This window comes from Aulonocara sp. 'chitande type north' Nkhata Bay, linkage group LG20 (assembly GCF_057382095.1).
Source record: "Aulonocara sp. 'chitande type north' Nkhata Bay isolate Kocher_YH1m ecotype deep benthic linkage group LG20, A_spYH_male_GT1.1, whole genome shotgun sequence".
Taxonomy (NCBI): domain Eukaryota; kingdom Metazoa; phylum Chordata; class Actinopteri; order Cichliformes; family Cichlidae; genus Aulonocara; species Aulonocara sp. 'chitande type north' Nkhata Bay.
Window position 1 is genome coordinate 24,957,216 of NC_141363.1, and position 26,726 is coordinate 24,983,941.

The 26,726-nt window shown below is 40.1% G+C and overlaps 1 protein-coding gene across 2 annotated transcripts; it reads left to right on the plus strand.

Annotated features, from left to right (window-relative positions):
* The first annotated feature begins 1,366 nt into the window (after window positions 1–1,366).
* Window positions 1,367–23,523, plus strand: c1qtnf12 (C1q and TNF related 12). 2 transcript variants are annotated; one of them, XM_086278217.1, is made up of 8 exons: window positions 1,367–1,483; window positions 14,678–14,782; window positions 14,911–15,022; window positions 15,195–15,379; window positions 17,368–17,476; window positions 18,817–18,910; window positions 20,896–20,974; window positions 21,061–23,523. In XM_086278217.1, exons 1-8 carry the CDS (start codon window positions 1,475–1,477, stop codon window positions 21,157–21,159), a joined length of 792 nt encoding a protein of 263 aa, XP_086134343.1. In that variant the 5' UTR covers window positions 1,367–1,474; the 3' UTR covers window positions 21,160–23,523. The 2 variants fall into 2 exon arrangements, with proteins under 2 accessions (XP_086134343.1, XP_086134342.1); XM_086278216.1 differs by lacking the exon at window positions 1,367–1,483 and adding an exon at window positions 2,170–3,216.
* Window positions 23,524–26,726: the final 3,203 nt, after the last annotated feature.

The window sequence follows — 26,726 nt, forward strand, 5'->3', positions numbered from 1 at the left end:
GGGGGTATGAGGAGTGTGGTATAAAAACTTAAGTAGCGGTCCCGTGTGAAAAGGTGTTTGCTCCCTAAACCTTATAACTGTTTCTGCCACTCCTAACAGCAAGAATTGGGTTTGTTTTTCGTATTATTATTCTGCTGTAAGCCAAGTGTGCTTGAGGTTTAGCGTATAAACTGATGAACATTCGGAATTCATGGTTTCAACTATTACAGCAAGTTGTCCAGACCATCAAATTACCACCACCATATTTGTCTGCTTGACTTTATATGAAAGGCCATGTTGGTTTTACACTAGATGTAACGGAAAGCTTGAATGTAACAGAATATTTCCCCAGAAGGATCATTAATTACTTTTTCACATAGAAATTACGTAGGTTTCAGGTGTGGAGAGTTTTTTAAAATCATCATTTAAAAACTGCATTGTGGATTTACTTAGGTTATCTTTGTCTAGAATTTGACTGATGATATTAAAAAAAACAAAAACAAATAAAATATATCATTAAAAAAACATTTAATTGTTTATACAATGTACGTTTTCACAGCACTGTACATTGATAGCTCACAGATTCAGAAAAAAAAGGAAAATAAGTTTAAAAAAAAGCAAAATATTAAAAAAAAATCTTTAAACACTTAAAATTAATCAATAAATTAAAAGTTAGCTTATAGACAAAACTTTAAAAAACTAAAAGAAACTGATACATAGCCCATGCAATAGATACAATTTTAAAAACAACTAAACACATACTAAAATGTAACATTTTTAGCTTTTGAGTATAATTAAATGACTAGAACAACAACAGATAAACAGTTGTACAAAAAAAATTACAAAATAACTGACAGTAATGCTAAAAGTAACATTAAAATACTAATAAAGGTTTATCTTAAAAGTGGAAATAGTGCTAGATATAAGTAATCAGTGGTCTATTTTAGTGGTCTAAAACAGAAAATATTAAAATTTAATAGATATTTAGAGTAAAGATAATTAATTTTTTAAAAAAGTAAAGCATAAAGGTTAGTTAAATGAAATTACTGTCAATATTGTAAACAAAAAGTAAATGCCAGGGAGCTAAGCTGAAAATTGAAATTAATATCTCAAAGCTTCAAGTTAGGCATCTTGAATTTACTAAGCCAAAAATGGAAAATATGAAAAATTGAAGAACCTAATGTCACCTTAAGATCTATGTGTGTGTGTGTGTGTGTGTGTGGTAAAATTAAAGCTATAAAAAGCACAAAACACACAAGAACCATAAAAACCATAAACCATAAAACCTTACACATGTTTTACTATTTGCTCCAAACTGCCAAACGTTATTTATTTATTTATTTTTTTTTATTTTATGTTGAGCGTAAGACTTTTTCCTTTTATTTTGAATTTAAGATCACGTATTTCCTGGACTGATTTTGTCGTCTGCTGTTGAGCTTGGTGCTTCTTGGCTGCAACTTCCTGCTACGTCTTCGCACAAAAGGCAGGAAGTGAGATGTCACTGGTAAATGTTTGTATTTCACGCCGCTACCTCTAGATGGCACTGCTTTAAAATGTAAAATTGGCAAACAAATGAAACGGCAGTCTAAAATTTTAAGTAAAAAAAAAAAAAAAAAGTATGTGGTATGCACTCATGAGCTAACATGTTATTTATTAGAAACAATCTGGCAGGGTTGAATTCCTTTTTGATGAATGATTGTAGAAATACCCAGACCAGTAATTTATTCACATCAGCCATGATTATTTAGTGAAACATGCAATTTCTACTCCTTTCCTCTGGGAGTATTCAAAGAATTGAACACCAACACTGAGTAAAACAAACAGGTATGTACTGCAGTCTAGATTTCTGTCCCTGGCATACTTTCAAACAACAGATTACACAAGATAATGTCTTAAGGTCACAAAAAGGTGCATGAATTAGTTTTTACTTCTAGCTTGGAGCTTTGGTAAATCAGGCCTGTATTGAGGCATAGACAACTTTGTACACATCCCATAACTTGTCTGCCAAGAAGCTCTTCAGAAGTGAGATAAAACAGAGCTGAATCAGCTGAGGCTGCCAATAGAGAGAGTCAAAAGAGACGTGGAGAGAGAGAGAGAGAGAGAGAGAGAGAGAGAGAGAGAGAGAGAGAGAAGGACAGGGGGAGGGAGAATGGGTGATGATAAAACTCCACTGTGAGCCCTCCTGTAAGCTCAGTCAGAAAGCAAAGGAGCAGCTGGGACCAGAGAGGTAGGGAGTGCAGTGGAGCAAGAAAAAAAGAGACCCACCGGGCACCAAATCTCTGCACATGGACTTGTTGGGACAGTCAGTAGGCAGCACCTGAGTGACCACTTTAAGGAGAAAATAAGGCCGGCTAAGATCAATACAGGACTTCAACTGTCTTCTCTTTGGCATCCCCATGGATGCACGCAGATTGATCTGAATGCTGATCTGCATCTTTTGATCTGAGCCCAACTTCTGTGGATATTGCAGCTTTTTCCAGCTACCACACCAGTCTGCTGGAGCCTGGACTCTATTGTTGAGTTTAAGAAGCAGCGGGGGAGAGCGAGGGAAAAGAGAATATTGCCATCCATCTCTAAGTCCCTACAGCCCACCCTCAGCTTTGGACGCCCCTCCTCTCAGCCTCTTCTTTTGACCCCCTGTGCCCTCCACAACACCCCAACCCAACCCCCTTCAGCACCTCCACCCCCCCAACAGAGCAGAAAGCGTGAAAAATCTCACTAATGGGTTTATTTGCTGTCAGATCTCCACAGATCTGTCATTCCCTTGGACCATTCTGCTTGACACATTTCATAGTTGAGTAAGCCTCCTGGAAGTCTGGCTAGACTTAGCAGTGCCCCTGCAAACGCTGGGCTGGCTCAGAGCTCATCAAGAGGGGAGCAGCAGTCAGTCTGACAGTCTCTTGGACAGGGAGTCCCTGAAGCTGCATTCCTCCAGTCTCTTGTGTTTGTAAGCCTCGTGGGCATCTTCAGCTTGCGTCCAACCACACGACTGGTCCTTTTCCAGAAGATTCGGGTTGTTTCTGCAGGGATTCAGGTGCTGATTGAAAGACTGTGAAGATGTGGTGTGGGGCTATGCCTCTGGCCGTAGTGGCTGTGGTGTTCTGGACCCAGTGTGTCCTTCTAGATGGAGTGGATGCCAAGAAGGAGAGGAAGAGGCCAAAGGAGCCCACTCCACAGCACACAGAGACGTACAACACAACTCTATCCAACAGTGAAGAAGTTGGTGGGACCATCAAGGTATTAAATTCCAATGCAATTTCTTTTTAATATATATTTAGGACTTCAGATTAGTTTAAGGTTGCCTTGCAGATATGTGACATACCTGTCAGCACAGGCTGTATAGAAATAGATAAATAAAGTGTGGCAAAGGTCGGGGCAGGTGTGCCCTGCCAGGTCAGGCCTCATACAGTTTGACGGACCAAAATGTGTGAAGCTCTAAATAGATGACTTCCCAAGGCATGCCAGGAATGTGGACATCTAAAGGGTGATCAATGCGTCAATTAGTGTGCGCTGCGGGTGCCTGCCTCCAGTGTTTCAGCTTATGTGAACAATTCAGGGTGCAGTAAAGCGAGATGAGGTATTTACAAACCTCTCAACACAAGAACAGTGTTTTTATTAGAAATGAATCCCGCTTACATAACAACATTGCTGCGGTACACTTCCATTTTCAGGAGCAACAGTCGGCCCTTGACTCTGTTATTTATTGGTTTATTGCTGGTGTTGCATATTTGTGAAACTTTCCAACAGGCTATTTGTTTTGCTTTCAGCCCACCCATTATGTTGGCATTCTCATGTAACTCTCACTGCCCTATATACCAGCCAGTCTCGCGGTAACCTCCACTCCTTTCCCCCCTCTTCTAGAAACCACACAGTGAGGTCTTCTTTGTGTCTCTAAGAACACTTTGTAGGTGGTTGTGGCCTGGCGCTGTTTATTTGACTTGGTTCGCCCAGTAAAAACAACAGCTATGAAGGATGACCTTGTGTCAGCCCTGAATCTTGCTGAAGATTGCACCCCATCGGGATCTCGCTGGTCTGCCTCGTCCCACAGGGAGCAGGGTGTCCTCACAAACACTGCTGCTCTTGGATTGCCTTGTAGGCAGTGATGTGACTCCTGGGAAAGTTAGCTGGAGAGGTATTATAGTACCTGTGGTGATGTTTTTCCCAGCCCATTGACGCTGTCATTCACAGGCCTACCCCGACTCCGCTGTGTCTGGGACATCCGATAGGGGCGGTGTGGCCCTGAAAACTGGGGCAGCATGCCGTGTAAGCCCCTCACAAAGCCCCATAGAAAGGGCCCTGAAAGGGAACACCTCTGTGAGGATTATCCCCCTTTGCCTCCCTCTCTAACATTCTTTTCATCTCATCTCCCACAATCACAGGGTAATGGCATAATCACTCTTAAGACGCAGTGTTATGCCCGACAGTGTCTTTGCCAAACACTGTCACCTCTGATAGAACCTGAGATTTAAGCGTGACATCTGTGGAAGAGGTTGCATTGAAGGTTGCATTTGTCAGTGCCACTCTTTCTGGGTTTCTTTTGGCGGGTATAGAGAAAAAAAAAAAAAGCATGCCACACATCATGAAAAGTGGTAAACTTGCTTGTCTTGGGTAGTTTGTTAGTTTATCCTATTACACATCTGTTAGGGCTCAGAGAAAACAGCACGTCCATTGGAGCTGTCTTGGCAAGCAATTTGTATTCTCAAACAAGCCAAACATTTACACTCCAAATTTACATTTTTTCCCCCTTGTGCCCAGTGGAAACAGTTCTTATGATGGCATTCGTTTTCTATCTGACCAATCCTGTGTGTGGGCTGCTGGCAGTGGGCAGTCAAACCCTGCATTCCTCTGGAGATTTTCCATTTGAAAGTGATCACAACAGTGAGGTGTGGAGCTACGCTGTGAGAGGAATTTTTTTAATGAGATGATGAACATTTCAAACAACCGTGATCTCTGCGAGCCGTCACGTCTCAGAGGTTTAGTACAGTGCGTTAAAAGTACAAGGCTTATTGTGCACCCTGCTCTAAAGATGAGAGGAATCTGTCATTGCCGAGCGCAGTGAAGGATCTGTGATGACTGTAATGGAGGGAGTCAAGTCAAACATCACGCCTGGCGTGTTGAGTAATGGCTGGGTTTAGCCTGAGGTGAGGGTTTTTGTTTCCTCTCTCTCATCTGTAGTGATGATTAATACAGCGGCGTGTGGGACCTTTTGGATCAACCCACACATTGAGACAAAACTGAGTCCCTCAGGAAACAAGGCCACTGTGAGAGCACACACCTCCCACCGTTGGTGTGAAGAGTCCACAGTAAACTCTAGTTTCAGCCTGTCAGACAGTCAAAAAGGTTATGCTTATTTAAGCTAATGGAGTCATAAAACAGAGGGAAAAAGAAACAAATAACAAACACTGTTTTGCGTTACATCTGAACTTGGGCAGTAAAATAAACCACACTGTTGTGTTTTCACCTCCCAGACACAGAGCGGCTGTTTTATTTGGATTTTGTCTGCAGCTTCAGGTTGATGCTGGATTTATATAAAAATCCCTTAATCTTGCCTGATTCTTATCATGAGTTGGTCATGTTTCTGTAACTGCTATATCCAGAACTTCAGCAGTAAATTCATCAACTGTGGCTTAAACAAAAACCAACTGCAGAGGTCATTAATCATGGCAGGATTTTACTGAGAACCGATAATGTAGATGCATATACAGCGCACTCCGATATGAGTGAGGAAGAGGCAAAGTATTGTATATAGTGTATAAGTATATAGTGCTATGTATTTCTTCAGGTTTGATTAGCTGATTTATTATCCATCCATGCATCCATCCATGCATCCATTCATTCTCTGCTGCTTATCTGGGTTTGATTTGTGGGGACAGCACTCTCAGCAGAGAAGCTCAAACTTCCCTCACCCCAGCCACCTTCTCCAGCTCATTCAGGGGGACACCGAGACATTCCCAAGCGGGTCCTGAGTCTGCCTCAAATTTCCAGGGGGCATCCTAGTCAGATGTCCAAACACCCTCAATTGGCTCTTTTCGATGTGGAGGAGCAACCACTCTACTTATTTTTTATTGTACCTTGAATATAATGACTACCCGGGTCAATGTTAGCTTGTGTTAATGCTAGCTAGAAACCGAGGACACACTGGAGGGATTATATCTCTCAGCGGGCTTGGGAATGTCTTGATGTTCCCTCGGATGAGCTGGGAGAAGTGGCTGGGGAGAGGGAGGTCTGGGCTTGTCTACCTAGACTGCTGCCCCAACGACCAAAAACTGGATAAAGGGCAGAACATTGCCGGATTGCTCCTTGGACAGATTCAGTTTTGCTAAATTTGGACTCTTTTCTTGCATTCAAGTGACTTGTAAATTAGTCACCAGGAGCGTTCCTAGTATGTGGTTATATAACATAGTCCAGAACAGTATTGGAATCATGTAAAAAGAGGAAGATCTCATGAGTTTTTACTGTGAAGTGGCAAACTGTGATCTGTGATGGCACAGCATAGGTAATGCTTTTCAACAGCTCATTTTACCTACCACAGGGAAAATGAGCACTCACTTCCAATTTCAAAGCTATAATTTGTACACAAAACAGATGTGACACAACGATCAAAGTGTCTTTCAGCTTAGATTGCTTTTTATATGAAGAGGAAGCTGAGATTGTCTTGAGCATAAACACAAATTTATTCACTTTCTCTCGTATGCTAGAAGTGCAACTTTGTTGGGACAACAAAGAGGCAGTTAGAAAAAAGCTCAGGACATATTATGAGAAGAATGTTTGACCTTATCATTAAATAATAACTACATTTAATTTACACTTCCAAATATGCCCCTGTGTGATAGAGTAATTATGTTTTGCACACTGTGTTTGCCAATTGAGTAATAACACAGTGTGCAGAGAGCCGAGTCAACATTGCATGCTTAACTGTATTTACCTCTTCAGTGATAAATCTTCGAATCAATCTGTGTCTGTGAAGCGCAGCGGGTGGGGAACACGTGGGCGGATGCATGACAACTGAGATGCACGCAGGTTAGCAGGATCCCCTCGTCCCACACAGCCTGGGGATCCCTGCCTTCTGGGGCGGTGTTGGCCCAGCGTAAGGCCCTTCCACCCATGCATGGATAACTGCACAGGGAGCAGTGCAGGGATGTAAAAACAAGGGATTAGAGATGACTCTTAATCATCCTGTCCAACCTTAAACCTGCATGCGGAACACTTTTATCATCAGCAAAATGTTTCATGTTGTCGAGTGTGTACGAGCAGGTAGAAAAACAGATAAGGCAGAAGTGAAAATAAGATAAGTTTTTTTGTACGCACACGGAAGAATTCAGGAGCTGCCTGCAGAAGAGTAGAGTTTCAGTATCTGGTTGCAGCCCCAGAGACATGTTTTAACAGTTGTGTTTGTGTTTTTGGTGGCACGCTGCCCCAGGGAAATATTTCCCATTTTATTGCTTCAAATAAATTCTACTTAATTTTCCCCAAACTACATGACAAACACATTTAAAGCGTCGTACGAAAATATTTATTTGTGCAGGCCCAGGTCGGTCTTCTGTGGATAATAAAATCTTATAGGCTTCTGCGAATGATCAACAATCATCACAACTGATCCACTAATTGATCCAAAAGCTCTAAACTCACCATGCTGCGGGTTAATAAAACCATCTATCTTCACTCTTATGGTAAGACATGGATGCCAGGCACAAGCAGTGGAAAATGATTTGGTGTATTTGCTCAAATAATAAGTACTGCACAATATTTAAGCACTTTCACTTCAGTATTTGAAGTTTGTTTGCTTCGTACTCAACTTTATTCGGTTTAAGAAGCAACTATTGTGCTTTTTACTTCACTCTGTTAAAGATTTTGAACACGAAGCAGTAAAAACTACCAATTTGAAAAAGGAATAGAAAAGAATAAAGATATTTTAAAAATTGCTCTCATGCAAAATGAACACTTACTTTTTGATGAAATCAGAAAAGTTGCCTCTTTCTCATTTCTCTATAAATAACTAATGCATCAGCTTTAACACTTACATAATGGTAACACACACACTGAAAACATGTATTTTTATTCTTAATTCTAAAACACTGACAAGCTTTACTTAACAATATTATGAAATAAATAAAATAAATTACAGGATTTCTTTCTCTCTGCCATTTAGAGCTGGGTCGCTTAGCTCAAGCTGATGACCACAGACAGGAAGCACAGCTAGCCAGGCTTTTGATTTTGTCTTGTTTTATAATACAAGATCAAATTATGCATTAATGAATGAGCTTTAGAGTTGCTTGCAGATAAACTTTTGTATCTTAAGACACAGCAATGTTAGCTGTTTCTCTGTTTCCCAGTTTTATGCTAAGCCAAACTATAGCTACCAAATTTCGATAAATAAATAACCTATAAACAAATGAACTAAAAGTTCTCTTATTAGGCAAAATATTGAATGCAAGCATTTTACTTATAAGATGTAAACTTTTGTATTGTTACTTTTGTGCAATGTACCAGTACCACAGGCAGCAAAACAGAACCATAGCATGACACTACCTCCACCCTAAGTGCCTGCTGCTGTAGTATTCTTAGGTTTAAAAACTTCCCCTTAACTCCTCCCATCAAACCTCTTGTGATTGTGGCCAAATCGGTCAGTTTCTGTGTGGGTGACCAAATTTCAGGTCAAACCTGAAGGTGTTCATTTTGGAGCAGGGCCTGCTTATTTAGTCGGCATCTTCTCATTCCACGATGATAAAAAACTGGCTTCACTGTTGATCATGACGCTGGTGTTCCGGTGTTTTCCAATTCATGGCAGGCTTGAGGCCTTGGTGGTTCCTGGATTGTTCCTGAATATCCTGACCAATTTCCTCTTATCTGAGGGTGACAGTTTGGGTTTTCTTCCAGTCCTTGGCAAAGTGGTGGCACATTAGAATAACTTGTACTCACCTAGGATTTGAAGTTGCTTAGACTTTCCTATTATTCTAAGAACAAACAAAACAGAACAGCTTTTAGTACCAGTTTGTTTTTCTGCACATTCAGATGTCTGTTTAGAGAAATTAGACTAAACATAGTCAAGTGGTTTTTGTTCCTACACTGCGAAAAAATAAACTATTGGTCAGTCCAACGAGTGCTGTCAAACACATCTTTTTTATGCCGGTGAAGAAAAAGTACCAGTTGTAGTCAATCATGGTCAATAATGAAAAAGGTTATAGGCCTTGCCTTGTCGTATTAAAAGACTTTATAGAACCTTCATTACCACTAAGTGAGTGTATGAATATTAGATTAGGGAACACCACAAAGTCAAAATTGTGCAACAATTCCTCTATTTAAAAGTCATTAAAGATGAATGCTCTATAATCATTCCACTCTAGAAGAAGAGGAGCCCCATCCAGCCTCTTCCACTTATACTTATCAGAGTCGCAGAGGGGCTGTAGCCTATCCCAGCTGCCATCGAGCGAAAGGGAGGGTACAATCTTACGCTGGCCAGAGAGACATACAACGATTTGCACTCACATTTACACCTTTAGAATCACAGATTAACCGAACCCAAACCTGCAGGGAGAACATCAGGTTGAGGCCCTGGACAGATACTGGAGTTGAAGTCAGGACCTTCTTGCTGTGAGGCAACAGAGCGAACACTGCTAACGACTGCATCACCGTGCTGGCCAAGAACTGCTCAAATTAAAATCCCCAAATGACCATGCATTCATGCTTGTACAACTACAAGTTGAAATTAAGCTCCAGAGATAGTAGCAGGGGGAAACAAGGTAACTTGTTTAATCTGTGCAGAAAACTCAGAAGAGTGAATTGTATTGTTTTTTTGCATAACAAATAAGATATAGTCATAAGTCGTTTGTGAACTTTAAAATCGCTGAGATGGATTTGATATTTTCTCTGCCAGAAACAATTAAAATCATAATTTAATGGATTAAATTAACATCCATCCATAGATATTAGACTTTACATTCTTAAGATGAGAGTCTGAGTAATGAGACGTGATTTAGAGCCCCATCATCGACCAGGGTAAACACTGTCTAAAAGATTTAACGTTTCCCACCTTCAGACAGAATACCTGACACATTCTCATGGTCTGCGTTGGAAAGGCGTGTGCTCATACCCGCTGAGAGACGAGGCCACTTTGAGGCACTCACACATCAGCGGTGATCAAAGCCAGAGCCCCGGTGTTCTTCATCAACTCTACGACGTATACCTGGATCCCCTCCCTGTTTGTTCGTCACCTATACGTGCTGATACTGAGCTATGCAAAGGAATCTATAGTTTACTTTACAGCATAGCAGCGAGTGAGGGATTGAAGGCCTTTCGACAGGTTCTTCTTTGTCATACAGCAATATGGTTTTCATGTCTGCATGTGTGGAGTCTTTGAAGTTCTCGGTTGAGACATACACCCAGCTGCATGCAATGAATCAGACAATTTTTGGCAAGTGATGCACTTTACTGACAGTAGAAACAGACACAAAGAGAGCACAGTATATTTTATAGAAAAAAGTTTCTAAAGTTGATGATTAAATTATTTATACAGTGATTTGCAGTTATATTTTAGCTTAGAAATGAAGGTTATAATTACCGTGGTCAAAGCCTTTCTTCTTTGAGCACAGAAAATCCTTCAGGGCAAGGGTTTAATGGTTTAATTGCAATGGTGTGTATTAAAGAGGATGCCAAGCTCAGAGCATGGCTGATTTCCTGGCAATGATAAGAGGTGTAATTACCGGGCACATGTGTGGGCCAAATTAACAGTTTTATATCTTTGACACTGACCAAGAACAAATGTTAAGTGTTTACTTTTTCTCAGTTGAAAGCCTGCCGGTCCGCCTCATCATCTCATTGTGGGTCTGTTTCAGATTGTACTGAGTTGTCTACAGTTCCAGCATCAGCATGTTGATTTATAGTATTTATTCAAGCTCACAGAGCTGGTATGTTACATTAATATTGTTTTGTTGTTGAGAGTTTGACAGATTTATAAATCAAACTTACAGCCAGCAGGTGGCTAACATAGCATAGTATATAGACTGGAAAGATATAATCTGGCTCTATCAGAAAGTCCAGGACCTGTTAAGCTCAGTTATATTTGTTTTTTTAAGCACTGGAGCCTCTCCAGCTGTCATAAGGTGACAAGTGGGGTACACCCTAGACTGGTTACCAGTCTACTGGAGGGCAGCGATGAAATAATTTATAGAAATCATGTTTTTTGTTTGTTTGCTTTTTGTTAAATTAAAAGAAAATACCGTGGGGACTGGATGGATGTTAGGAGATGATGGCATAAATCTGTCACTGTCAGTGCGACTGTCGGCTGCCCCCTCCAACCTGAGTGTGTTCTTGCTAGAGGTTGCTTCCTGTTAAAAGGGAGTTTTTCCTTCCCACTGTTGCCAGGGGCATGCTGTCTTTCTCTCTTGCGCGTCTCTCCATTATAGTAGGATCTTCACCTGACAATATAAAGTTCCTTGGGAGGATTGTTTGTGATTTGCTTCATATTTTATATAGATGAAGCAGAATTGAACTGAGACTTGCGTCCTATTTTTGGATTCTTTTTTATCCCTCTAAGGTCAACGTAAGGTTTGTTTTCACTTTTCAGTCTAGGAATAAAACCATTTGTTTAGGTGCAGAATAATCTCTATAAACAGACATCCAAATATGAGCATGTTTGTTAGTCTGTATTAGGTTCGAGTAATAGCCACCAGTCACATTTGAGCAGCCTGTAGTTGAGTAAAGGTAAAATCTGGATACAGAGCACGGAAGGCCGTTGCCTATTGTCTGTAAACAATTTAGGTTTTCATTTGTTTTTACATCTCTATTCATTCAGAGCCCCAAAATATTTGAGACTAGCTGATTGGTTCCAATACTGGGCTCAGATACTAAAACTGCCTGAACCATGCACATTGAAAATAATGTGACACGTTCATAGGTTCATAGGTCTTGATGAATAATGATGCAGGAAAATGCTCTGTTCTACTCATGTTGGACCATCACATCCTCATTGAAAGGCTGAAAAATTGGGTTGGTGTATCTGGAACTGCATTAGAGTGGTTCTCCTCTTATCTCCATCACCAATCCTTTTCTGTGGCAGTCTCCGATTTTAGGTCATCCTCTACCTCCCTCACTTATGGTGTCCCTCAAGGGTCAGTTTTGGGGCCTTTATTGGTTTTAATATATCTTCTCCCCCTCCAGCATATAATAGGCTCTTTTGAGGACATTTCTTATCACTGTTATGCTGATGATATTCAGTTGTTCTTTTATGCCCGAGGATTTATCTAAGCTTCAGCGTCTGAATGATTGCTTAGATTTAATCAAACGTTGGATGGCTGCAAATTTCCTCCAACTCAACGAGGGGAAAACTGAAGTCCTCGTATGCGCCCCTGATAGGTTTCTATCGCAGATAGTGAAAGCTCTCGGTCCTCTCTCACTCTATGTTAAATCCTCTATCAGGAATTTAGGTGTCACCTTTGACTCGAGTCTCACATTGGATGGGCATGTGAAATCTCTGGTTCGGGCTTGTTTTTATCATTTAAGAAATGTGGCTAAGCTAAGCCCAATTTTATCTTGCTCTGAACTGGAGATTGCTATACATGCATTTATTTCGTCACGCTTGGATTATTGCAATTCGCTGTTTATGTGTCTAAGCAAAGGTTCTCTGGATCGTCTGCAGGTTGTGCAAAACGCTGCAGCTAGGCTTTTGACAAAATCCTCCAAGTACTCACATGTGACACCATTGTTATCTCAGTTACACTGGCTTCCTGTTAAATTTAGAGTCAATTTTAAGATCCTGGTCTTGACCTACAGAGCTGTGCACAGATTGGCACCAGCCTACATCTTTGATCTGCTACAGCCCTATGTCCCTAGCAGATCTTTGAGGTCATCTGATCAGGGCTTACTTGCTTTAAAAAATACTAAGAGGAGGACTAAGGGTGACAGAGCTTTTGCCACTGTGGCCCCGAGACTGTGGAACTCTCTCCCCCAAACATTAAGAACTGTGGACTCAGTAGCTGTTTTTAAAAAACAACTCAAAACTCACCTTTTTAAAACTGCTTTTGGTTAATTTTTTGCCTGTTTTATTTTCTCTTTTTAAATCTTTTCATGACTTGTAATCTTATGTGCAGCACTTTGTGATTCTGTCTTGAAAGGTGCTATATAAATAAAAATGTATTTATTTATTTATTTATTTATGAGCTGGCATTGAATCAGTGAGCTTGAGAGCTGCTGGATTTTCTTACTTTTGAAGTGTTGGATTAACTGTTTCCCTCTGTTTTCAGTCTTCGTGCTAAAAGAAACTAACAAGCCAGTGGTGTTTGCTTCATATTTAGGAGATGGAAATAAAAGTAGTATCAATCTCGTCATCTATATTTTAGCAAAAAAAGCACACTTTGTTAAACATTTGCTTAAAAGCTTATAGTATTGTTATGTTAACGAATATCATAAAATAACTTGGCCTCCAGTTTTTTGGAAACCGTACTGAGTGAGTAGTGTAAAGGTATTCTTGCCCAAATCAATCCCTTTTATCTGTCTTCCAAGCCTCAAAATCGCAACAAAAACAAAGATCAGTTTGGCATGCGGCGCCTGTTAAGTGGTTTATTTTGCCTGATGTCAGAGAAAAGAGAAAATCAGAGAGTGAAAAGCGGTGTGTGTGTGTGCTGCAAATCCCCAAACATGAAACTGTTTTTTATTCCAGCCTAACAAAAAGACACACAAGGATTTACTCTGTTGCGGTGGAACAAGATGCAAGTCTTTAACGGTGAAGAAAGGGGCATGTTGGTTTAGCAGATAAGTGATCCGTGTCCCGCTGCCAAACCTAAACAAATTCCATTTCAGACAGCTCACCTTCATGGCTCGTCTTTATCTCCTCTTCCATCTCAGCTGAAGACTCTTGACATTTGGGGAAGGGTTAGCGTAAGTTTGTGAGCTTGCTGTGATTGGAAGTCATTCAGCCTCACATTTTATAGCAAAATGAAAACAAGCAAGTTGTAGCACTACGTATAAAAACGTTTCATCCAGAGGACTTCCCCCCGTGAGATCTCACTCACCTAAACAGCAGTTTCTTACTAATTAGTTATCTGAGAACATACACCCTGATTGGAAAACACACAACCCTTTGTTTATATACTATATTCATGCCATCTTACTTATTAAATTTTCCATCATTAGATCTAATGAGCAGTATTAATAAAAAAATACTGGTTTGTCTTTTAGTGAGGGGGAAAGTGTTGGCCACTTTGACATGTTGTTATAAACTACAGTAATTGAGGCTTGCGGTCCACAGAATCGACATTACACATAGACAGGCAGACTCATTTTTCACCAGGGTGCTCATGGAAATTTTCATGTGCTGAAAAGAAAAAAAAACCAACTACTCTTAACAAAGTTTGTTTACATTCATTCCAGCCTGTTGGGCAAAATAAGAAGTGACGTGGCACACGAGTGAATTATCTGGAATGAAAAAATAAGCACAAGGTAAAGCTTTCGGAGGACGATGGTGACTGATGGGCAGTTGAGAAGCGTTGCAGTTGACTGAGCAAGAGAGACAGAAAGAAAGACATTTCCCTGTTTGACCAAAATTACTATAAAATATATGATTATTATATAAATTGAATAAACTTTTTAAAGGTTTGTCTGACTTGAAATCTTGACGGAGGGCGTGCGTGGATTGCAATCATGACGTTATGAGTCGACACTCATGTTGCGCTAATAATTTATACAGACTTCTGTTCTGGTGCAGGGTTCTGATCACCAGAGGGTGGATCCACTGGGATCATGGATGGACTTTGTGAAACGACCCGTTGGAAACTTTCCTGGAAAATGTCGCAAACGCAAACGACCACTGGTAAACCCAGAAGATAGGCTATTTGTCCCACAGTTATTCAAAAATGTTCACTTTAAGCCATTTTATGTACAAACTTTTTATGCTAAGTTGGATACATGATTATTTTTTGTGTCTCTGTCTTCCATTAGCCAGGCCCACCCGGTCCTCCAGGTCCTCCAGGTCCCCAGGGTCCTCCTGGCTCTCCTGGGGCTCAAGTAACTCAGGAAGTTCTCCTGCAGGAGTTCAAAGAGATGATTAAAGGTAGAAGCCTGTTGATTTTTTGTCCCAATTCATTTATTCTCCTTTATTGGATACAAGGTTGTTCTTTTCTTCATCTTACAGTTATACACCTTTTTTAAAATTACAATATAATCCTGAGAGAATAGTTAAAAAAATCCAATTGAGTCACTGTGTGCTGGGCATGTTCTGTCAGAGGCTACAGAGAGGCGAACAGCAGCCTTGGACAGACAAATCAGCCCCAGCCAGCTACCTACAACCATCCTCACCCTGGAGGGGATGACCTCGTACCGCAGAATAGAAGAAGCTTTCCACTGCAAGCTCAAGGGACCCGTAGTGGTCGACAAGAAGACTCTGGTGGAGCTCCAGAACTTTCAGACAGTAAGTTTGTTTGAAGCCGAGTAAATGTTTATGAATCGGTCCAGCTTTGTTCCCTGCTTGCGGCTGAAAAACTAAAGTTTTGGCTAACCATCCTCTGCAGGGTTTCACATTTTGTTTCTCTGTCGTAACCCTGAAAGAGTAAGTGTTTGCTAATCACTGCTTACTTTGCATGTGGGAGAATTATGAGGGGATCATCCCCTCACTGGTAACTGGCACTGGCAAAGCATGCAGTGCCACTCCAAGACTCAGACTGCCTCTTTGGTCAAAAATATCAGCTTTTTCTATTCTACACATCACTCTCTGGGCAGCTTACAAAAGGCACTCTGTCTCAGACTTGGAATAAAGTGGGGAGAGGACAGAAATAGACACTGTTTGAAACAGCATGCTGTAGTGGAAGAACTATGCCCAGTTAGGACTAGCTGACAAGGCTGGAGGAGGGTGCATTGGGCTCTGCACACTATTAAACATGCAAACACAGAGCTATGTTAGTGAAGACGTGTTACTATGGCTTTGGAAAGTTTTAATATTTTTGCAGAGTCAGAACTATAGAGGCACACAATGAGACAAAGGATAAAAATAAGGTCTGAGTCCAGGGGCCCTATTTATTAGAGATTCATGGTTTAGACTCCATGTGTTAAATGTGATATACTTTAACTCATGTGCTGCATGTGCTCAGGGATAACACATTTTGTGAATTTTGACACAATGTGTGCTCTTTTAAAAATTTCTAACATTTTTTAATGCAAATATTTGTACACACATAAAACAAAACAAAAAATCTATAGAAGCCACAAACAGCCGCCGATCAAACCTGTTTATGAGCAGCAGTCAATCAGAAGAACTTTGGTTTAAAGGGACGGTGGTCTTAAAGTAGAAGTGTCCTGTCTTCCTTTTCTCTCTCCAACCGATTGTGCCTGAGCCTGGTGCTGTTGGATGTTTCTTCCTGTTAAAAGGGAGTTTTTCCTTCCCACTGTCACCAAAGTGCTTGCTCATAGAAGTTCATATGATGGTTGGGTTTTTCTCTCTATGTATTATTGTAGGGTCTACCGTAAAATATAAAGAACTTTGAGGTGACTGTTGTCGTGATTTGGCGCTATATAAGTAAAATTGAATTGAATTGAAAGTGCTACAAAAGCTTGTTTCAAACAATGAACTGGGGGGCTGCTGCACTAAGGTCCAGTGTAAGATAAATTATTTTGAACTGGGAATTATGCAGTAATCCAAAAATAAAATATGGAACTGTTGCATTAGAATGTAAATATTAATAATTACTAAACAGTGGTATATAAAGGGCGGGTAAAATAACCAATAGTCACTGCCAGTTAGGCATGTTTTAAATTCCTGCCAAAAAAGTGGATGGATCAATCCAGCCCATATGGGGAACACAGTTCACAGTCTATCAAGATGGCCGGGAGCAGTCCCCACTCCTACCAGCAATCTCCTATTTATCACTTTGATTTGCTATTCTCCTCCTGCCTGGTCCTCAGCGTTCCCATGCTACATCAGCATTTAGGTTTAGTAGCTGCATGTTTGTGTAACGAGTGAAAAATCCCTGGTTTGACCTGGGGAGGACGCACAAATTCCTTTGGGGTTGCATCAGGAAGAGTAAAGAAAAAAATCTGCCAAATCTAACATGTGTTGCTACCCATCGTGGCGACCCAATATGGATAAGGGAACAGGCGAAAATAGCTTATGCTCCTTCACATCAGTAAACCTCCATGTGAAAAATGGAACAGCCTTGTCTCATTAATGCCATAATCCATGCAACACCTTGTGCATAAATGAGCCATGGAAGCAGTTCTGTCAACTGTGCCATAGTGATGAGAAAGGGCAGTGGCTGTAGGATTGTTTCTGCTAAAGTGCCCTGGAAGCACACACAGAAGACATACCGTACTTAGTGCTCTGTAGCTGGGCCTTTATTTTGTGGTCCTGTATACTGTTGCCATAAAACATATCCACTATCAATCTTTTTTTTCCTGTGCTTCCAGCCGCCTGCTAAAGGAGCTTTCCTCAGAGGGTCGGGAATGGACCAGTCGACTGGGAGGTTCACAGCTCCCATCACAGGGATCTACCAGTTCTCTGCTAATGTCCATATTGGTAAATCACAGTAACTTTCCTATAAAGCTTATTACTGTAATATAGCAAAGCCTTAAAGCCCCTGCTCACTAATAGACCACCCAGATGATTAGACCTCCACTAAGGAGTGAGGGCATGCTTCCATTCTCCTCTTCATGCTTTTGTTGGCTTTGTTAAAACAGTTAAACTTATCACAGTTTTGTGATAAGAAAAGAAGCCTTGATTCTAATCAAGTTCATACATACACACATTATTGAAACCTCGCTGAAGCAGAGACTCTCTGAGCAGCTTAGCAGAGAAGCAACTGTTTACAGAACACCCAAACAAGCTCTGTTTGTTTGACGAACCACTTCTCGTGCCATAAGAAGCTGCGATATGATTTTTCGTCCAGTGCAAATAAAAAGTAGCGTCTCATTCGTCTGACCACTTCATTGTCATCTTATCATCTTCTGATCCTTGAATGTTTGAAATCTGGCCCATTGTCGGACATGAAAAAAATGATCCTTGGCTTTGTATTATAGATGGGTTTTTAAGAATTGGTGTTAGCTTGTAATAAATGCGTCACCACTTCACCATTAATCCACCGTTTGTTTAATGTCTAAATTAGGAGTAGTGGGAAATGTTTGAGCTACAGTAAATAGTGTGGCTGAAACCGTAACACTAGACTAAACTGATGTATCATTGCAACTATAAATCCCTAAAAAGTTCATTTATAAAAGTTGATTTGAACCCTTACGTGTGGAAATCCAGTCATTTAATTGCCTGTTTATAATTAAGAAGGTGATTATAGTATATAGATATACATACTGTGAGGCCCATTTTCTTAACCATTTATCCAACTTAGGGTTGCAGAGCACGGGAGCCTTTCCCAGCTGTCATAGGTTGAAAGGCGGGGTGCATGTCAGTCTATCACTAACACTGAAGGCTATCGAAATTCAGTTTAAGATTTATACCTTTAAGACTCCTACATATAAAGGATAACTTAAATCTTGGTAATCCTTTATGCAATGATCCTTTTTTTTATTGAAATGACATATTGCATCTGTTAAAAGAAAAAGAAATGGGGGTAAAATGTCAAAGGAAAAGATTAAAGTAACACGTTCAGAAGCAAAAATCACATCCCCACAAATTTACAATTTTTTTCTTGTAAAGTTTCCTTTTTTTCATAACCTTTGCACTTCAATCTTGAAATGTTAAGAGTTTTTTCTTGTTTCTAGTGTAGTTTTAGCCTTATTGACCTATGCTGTTTCGTCTTTGTCTTGTATTTTAGCCTGTTCTAACCTTATAGACTCTTTTTGATGTTTTAGCTACTTTTGTAACTCTTGCTGTCCTATCTTAATTGATCACTGACCATTTTACAGATCACAATGAGGTGAAGAGGAGCAAGAGCCAGCTTAAGGCCAGGGACAATATTCGGGTGTTGATCTGCATCGAATCCCTCTGCCACAGATACACGTATGTATCCTGTAAGGTTGTTAAATATCCTGAAGCTCAGTCTCCTACAGACTCACCCCCAAATCCCCTCAATTATGCACCTAATCTTTGAAACAATGTAGTTTTGGCACGTTAGTGAATAATATCGCCACCAATCACAAATAAAATCAATCTTGAGTAGGTTTCAATATTACTACAGTCATCCTTTGCATTCTTGAGATTCTTGTTTTGTCAATTTACGTTTGGCTTTTCTCCTCTCACAGTCATATTTTAGTGGTGTTTAATGCTTCCTTAACTTTCACCAGAAGTTACGAGCTGTAAAAGGGGTTGTCTGTTACACTTTGTGTGGAACCAGTTTGGCATTTCCTGTATAAAAACAGAGCAGGTCTCTAAAAGGAAATGTCCTCTCATTTAGAGGCCTTGTCCTTGTCGCCTAACTAATCTTTATAGACTCACCTTTGACACTGCAGGCAGCCTGTTACATACAACAGCACAGCAGAGAACTGCTCTAGTTTGGGATGTGCGAGGCAAATAACGAAGCATCAGATAGGGTGGGCCTGAAGGGCATTTATTTTATTTTATGTTTTTACAAAACCATACCAAATCCAAATTCTTTCCAGTATTTCAAAATTTCTATTTACATAAAGTCAGTGAAAGCTGTTGAAATGAATTGTTCCCTGAAGTCTCCCCTGGACTGTGCAGAGCTCCACAGCCTCCCTTTCAGTGTGGTACAATGAGGGGAATGCATAAATAATATTATTATGATGGGTTACTTAACCCAAAAGAGTGCTTGGCTTTTGCTTTTTTGAGCCAAAGCCCCAGCCAGTCTCGCCCTCCCACTCATGAAAATGCAGAGAATGTGAAATGAGGCTCATTGTGATGGCAGTTGGAGGGAAGGCCAATATGATTGATTTGCCATAAAAATTTATCATTTTCCACTAAACAGGAGCCAGTGCTCTCACTGTGTGGTTAAAGGCTGCAGCTATGTTACAGCCATCTGTGCAGCCTCTGAGAGTGCTCAGTTGCTCAAGGAAAAGTTTGACCTTTGGGTCAAACTCATCTTTATGCTCTTTTCTTTCTGAGAGTCAAACAAGAAGATTGAGATTATTCAAACAACTGTATCATGGATTCTGAAGCTGCCACAAGAAGCTAGCTAAGACTTGAATAATACAGGCCTAAAGGCTGGACAGCAGCCATATGGCATGCGCAATTCACGAATGAAAAATACATATTTCCCAACCAGTTGGCGAGAAGATGCTGGAGGTTGGTGGCAACCCCTGGGGAAAAATGGTCACAAAGAGGTACATGGTGTGGCACCAAAAACCTGTTTGCGGTTGCTTTGTTTCCTAGCAGGTTGCTATGGTCACCAGTGTTTTGCATGAAGATGCCGACTTATCTGCAAATAATTGCCATTTACTCGCCAAGAGGTCGTGAAACTATGAAGAGTGCCTGCAGTCCAGAAACAAGGACTGTTCCCCTTCAAAGTAAAAGTTTCACTCTTTGCAATATTGACACAACTTTTACTTTGATGGTGAAGTTCTCAGTTTGCATCAGCTACTGGTTTGCCATGGAACGTGTGGCACATGGCAGCATTTTGAATACTATTAAAGAGTATTATGTGATCAGTGGAATCAAATGGCTCAAAAATACAGATCCAGGATTTGTATGGAGAATACATTTTGATTGTTTTCCAAGGTTTTTTTTTTTTTTTTAGTTTGGAGCAGTTGATTTTCCTGACATTTTACCAATAGACCCCGCAAGCCAATGTGTAATAGGCATAAACAATCAACACATAGTTTCCCTGTTTACCGTTAAACTATGTCAAAGGAATAATTCCTCTCATCTAAAACTTGGCAGTAAAGTGAGCATGCATATTTGGCCAATGACTAACTATCTTTTTAATATAAGGCCTTTTACACTTGGATGAAGTTCATGGGGTTTTAAAGAATGCAGCTTTGACATGTTTGAAAATTACTCAGAAATGTTATTTTTTAATCTGATTGCAGTTCACTGGAGATGATCGTTGGCTTGGAAAGTAACAGCAAGATATTCACTGTCAGCGTGCAGGGACTGCTGGAGCTGCAGGTGATCTCAGGGACACACAAGAGTAAGACATAAAGTACTCTTCTACACTCTTTCTACATTTATTTTTATTTGTTTCTGCTCTGCAGGCTGGGCAGTACACCTCCATATTTGTGGATAACGCAGCCGGTGCTTCCATTACAATACAGAACGGTTCAGATTTCATGGGCATGCTGCTTGGTGTATAGCCTCAAACACGAGCAGGGCATCCTCCAAGCTGTCCACTGCTGCCTTTTATTTTTTTATTTTCTTTCAATGGACTGCTTATGAGCACCGCCACACAGGACCAAACCACAGGGGAGGCTTGAAGGAAGGATGTAAGGCTGACATTGACTTGACTGCTTGTCAGATGAAAGTCAGTGAAAGGACAGTGTGAAGCACTCATGGACTGAGTTTGTTTCTCACAGTGCACTTCCACCTCCCCCCCAGGAACTTGGACGCATGTTGCTTCACAGATAGAATAACCTGAAAATAAAATGGAGAATATGTTTGTTACAGTATATTTTTCATGGTTGTTGAAGACCTTTGCAGTAAACCAAGATTTTTTTAATGTTCTCTGTAGTGGTTGAAAGAGCTAGGGAACACAAAATAGTAAATTTGTGCATTTAATGTATATTGACATTCATGTTTTTGTCTTTTCTATCTATTGTCTAAACACTCATGAACTATAATTTTGTTGGATTAAAATCCAGTTTTATTATATTATATGGTACATAGACTCCTTGAGTACACTGGACAGTTAAAATATGCTCAGTAGACAGGCCTCATGTGGTATTGTATCATAACTGTTGCTGCATTTTTAGCCATTTTAGCATCAGTTAAGACTGAAATATTCAACGGTGAGAGGATGGATTAGTTGTATAGAGTCCCACAGACCCACAATCCCACAATCCCACAAATTTTGCTGATCCTCTGACTTTTCCTCTACAGCCAATACGTGATGCTTACATTTATCATTTTTGAGTTAAATATTTGAACAATAATGCAATGAAATTAACTGTTTGCTCCAGAATAAAATGTAAGCTAATTTCATCTGTGATTCCTGATCTTTTCAGATGGTAATTTGACTTGTCCCACAGTTTTGTTTATGGCATCATTTTAGTGCCAGTTATCAAATGCTAACATCCCCGTGGCTAAACGTCACCAATTTAATACCATGGACTGTATATAAAAAATGGATGTTTAAGAAATGAAAGTACTACAACGTACCTTAAACTGCATTCTATCGATGGCCAGCAGGGGGGCAACTTTTTTTTGTTTGTTGAAAAAGTAAGGAGGATTATGCAGCGTATTCTTATTTGCTGAAACGGGAATTCATACTACCAATTCCTAGTTCATGTCCATTTGTGCAGGTATATTGCTACACTGAGTGAAGGATTTTGTGTATGCTTGACTGGAGTCCTTGAGAAAAGCCATCAGCATGTAACAGATAAGCAGAATGCTGATTGGCTGAAAAAAGGAAAGGGAGTGAAGAAAGAGTAGGAATAGCAACCTCCCCCCCCCCCACTAAAGATCAAACATTGGCTGCAGTGGACACTTTTTATTGTTTGTAACATTTGTAACAGTTTCACTTCAACACTTTGTAAGTTGTAACTTTGGTCTTCTCTGTGGTTGGCGGAAGGTCCAACAACAACAACACAAGCTGCCCTCTGGTGACAGCAAATAGCTAAAACATGTAGACAATGGTCTGCAACGCTCTGTGTGGTGACCAGTACACAACAATGCCAGTTGCTTAAGAACAACAGATTCATGTGCAGCATAGTCAGTTTCTATTGGTGATGGTAAAAACTTGACTGTCAAAATGAGTCTTTCGAAACCAGTGCCTGACTACATCCATATTTCATATACAGTCTGTGGTTGACACCTAGCCTTTTAGACTATAGAAAGAAGAGTTTTGCAAATACTGCTGAGCATTTTTATCTTCAACTTATCTGAGAGGGAAGAAGTTAAAAGTTTGTGATCTCATCCACCTTGTGTGGATACTCCTTTTCCACCACCTGGATATGTGTCCATATTGTTTGCGACAAATGCCAATAAATTATTAGTTTTTAATGTCATGTCACGAGCACCTTAGTACCACCATTGTCAGTCAAAGGCTCACTCTTTTTGCCATTTTTTATCTCACTCTCAAGCAGCCATTCTTCTGCTTCATGTTTACACCTGGAATGGTCAATGCAATACATTTATAGGTCAGTTAGTGTATAAGGAAATTAATATACTCCAGTTTCCCTGTAAAATATTGTGTTTTTACAGCTTTTTAAAGATTACGTAGAACAATGTTTGGATGAACTAAGATTTTTTTATACAGTCCCCTATGTTTTATCTTTTACAAACCTTAAATATTTTTATTGTATTTTATGTTTTTCTTGACAAATACATGTTTGTAATTTATCATAACTGATATATTAGTAAGTTTGGGAAGCATTGAAATGTGATATTTATGTTTGAGATCCACAGTTAATGCCATAATCTATACCACAGAATTAAAAGATAACTTTACTATTTTTTAATTAAAATATTCTGTAAATTGAAATAAAACTCTTTAAAATGTTGCCACGTGGTGTCTGCACATAATTTAAACATCTCCTTACAAGATTATGGTCATTGATTGCTTAAGATGTGAGGAAAATTATCAATATCTTCATTTCAGAAATTCATTATCAGAATTTGTATTTTATTTCTCTGCAATACAACAAAGCTTTTCATGCCTCTGTGCCTTTATTTGAATTGTAAAATACTCGAAATATTTCAAATACCTCTGCAAGCAATATGGCAGCCTGCCAAGTAAACGGCTGCATTTACCTACCTGCTAAAACTGCCAAAGACACTACACAACATTCAGGTTAATGCCCCCCTGAGAGCTAAATATAATGGCTGTTTTGTCCAGGCTACTTTTCACGTGTTTTGTTTTCCTCGAGTGTCCAGTTTAATTGAAACTAGATAGCTGCTGTCCCTCACAACATCCTGATAAATCAGGTCTTTATTGCTACTCTTGCCGTGCTTATTAAAAAGCTTTGATATGAGCATATTGTTTCTTGGGTGGTCTCACGAGCCACAAATGCACGTCCAGCCAGTGAAATGAGGTTGTTAGCATCACTGCATGAACATCTTACAACAGAGGCTTCACAAAGAAGCATTGCTGACATGCCAACTGTCACATACTGTACCCAAGGACCGACCACAAGAACGTCGCACCCATGTGCTATTCCAGCCACCTACTGTAGCACACATTTCAGACAGGAATAAGCTGCTTGCTGAAGAAGCACACCCAAAATTTGGAAAACAAACATTACATTTTTATTTAGAAATGAGCTGACCAACATTTTTAGGTACCACGTAATATTTGTTCTTATTCCCCCACAATTTAATTTTCTACCAGTCAAGAGGAATAAAGACGCTGAAAATAACACAGCCAGGATTTATTGAGTGTATTAGGTGAGTGGGATTGCTGCAGCATACTCACTTTCCATTTTTTCATAAGCTGTAGTCTGTCAACAGGTTTAACTGTGCAGGGATGACAGACGATATAATATTTGCCTTTTCATTGCTCAAGAAGCAGGAGAGTGGCACACACTTGTGAGTTTTGATTGTCTTATGTTTTTTTTTTTTCCAAAATGTGTTTAATGACAGCTATGCGAGCATGCCGTAACGCATTCGCTGCCCCGCAGTGGAACACGGAGCCTGCCAAAGTGGTTGCGAAACCAGCCTGCGCCACGACTCTGACAGGAATTTCCCATCGCCCCATTATCAGCATCAGACAAGCTGAGTGATTGCAATTACATCTGCCCAAATGCTAAGAGCAACTGCTTTTTCTCTTTTCCCCTAAGTGAGGTATTATGAAAGGCCCCATTGTGAATCTCTGAGGTTCCTGTCTGCCCTGTAAACCAACATAGTTGGGCTGTGTAGCTTTAATGAGGCCTTAATTATGAGATTCCTCTACCTTAGTCAATGACTCATTGGGTGATGGCTTTACGCAAATCCCTCTTAGTACAGCTTCTTTAAAACAACTAAAGGATATGTTTATCAGATTTTAATCCAGACAACTGAAAGCTCTGAAGTCTTTCTGGAGTGTAAGAACTTTATAAAATGACATTAGCTGGATTTATGTAGTGTTCAAACTGCACATTGGATTACTTCTGAAACCTCTACACTGTTAAAAAAATGTCTATGTGTTTCTAAAGCCACTGATTGAATATTTCTTTATAACCAGCCTCTTTCAGTGATTGGTCAGCTATGAGGAGGTGAGAGAGGAGGCACTAAATGTCTAAGCTCTCTTTTTCCATTCGTTACTTGGCTATTTGTGGAAATTTTCATGTGAACAATGCAATGCACTATGAGTTAAAGTGAAGTCAGGCCCATCCCGCAGTTTGTTCCCCACTTTTTAAGCCTTTTTAACCAAGTATGAACAAATCTCATTATTTAAGGTGTTTGTGGCCTATGATATAGGCCTGGTCTTTGCTGCAGTTTAAAGAAATGTGTAAAAGATGCTTTGAGGGAGATTATATTCAGTGGATTCAGTATGTGGCTGCTCTAATTGTTCTAAAGCACTCTCTTCTTAACATGCACTTTTTATCTAATGACCACCAGGGAAGCGACACCTTTGATCACAAAGGAAGTCCAGTTACATGTAGGTGAATGGGTAAGCAGGGTTCGGCTCGCTCAGTCTGTACCCTCAGTAAACGCTTTACTGATGAGTTTATGTTCTTATTCCCAAGTTTAATGTTTTATTGGACTCAGCATGATGTTTATTGTTAAAATTATGGTTGACAATCTAAGGTATATTTTATGAAGTGTCCAGTTGCTTTCCTGGGAGTGTGCACCATCCCTTAATTTCTCAATCAGATTCAACCCTCAACTAAATCCATTGGATTATCAGTAGTTAGTCTGTTATTTCTAGTTCAGGGAGACCACACCTAACCTTCACTGCTGCTTACAGCAATACTTTAAAGTAGATTTTAAGCAGGTTTTATGTAGTAACCTCTGTATTTGGCTGCTGAGATCTGGCAAGTCTCCCTCTCCCTGTTGCTGAGCAGTACCCTCATAAAATGATGCTTCCACCACCACCTTGACAGTCAGGATAATATTAGATGACCAGTGTCCAGACGTGGTACTTGGAGTTCTACCCAAGTGTTATGTTCCTGGAAAGGGCTACCAGATGAAGAGAATAACAATAAAAGTGTCAGTAAGCTCTTTAGAACGACCCATTCGCTCACAAATGTTTGTAAAGACAGATTACATGAGTAGGTGACTGATTTTATGCAACAGCAGTTATGGGACCAAAAAACAGTTGAATTCAAAGATCAAGAGGCATAATACTTCTTTGCATATAGTGTATGTGTGTCATATAAAATATGAACAAAAGAAAGGCAACACCAAATGCTAAATGCTGGAAAAAAGGATCACTCAGTGAAAGGCATATTGCTTGTCTAGCTGGAGACATTCACTGCACTACTGAAACAGGCCCACTGGGGCTGGCTAGCTCTTCTCTACAGCTTTCAAACACTGTGCTGATTGCTGAGTGAAGTCAGCTGCACTGGCTCCACAGGAGAAATGGGCTGGCACCGAGGAGAGACACACACACACACACACAAATCAAAAAACAGAAAAACGGGCTGCAAAACGCTGTTTGGTTCTTACTTGTGATTTTCATCTAACATAAAGTTTGTTTGATTTGCTCTGGTGAAACTGATGTCCTTCTTAGATGCCTTTTTCTTCAAGTTCCCTTCACAAGATCTGGGTAGATTATTAAAAAGCA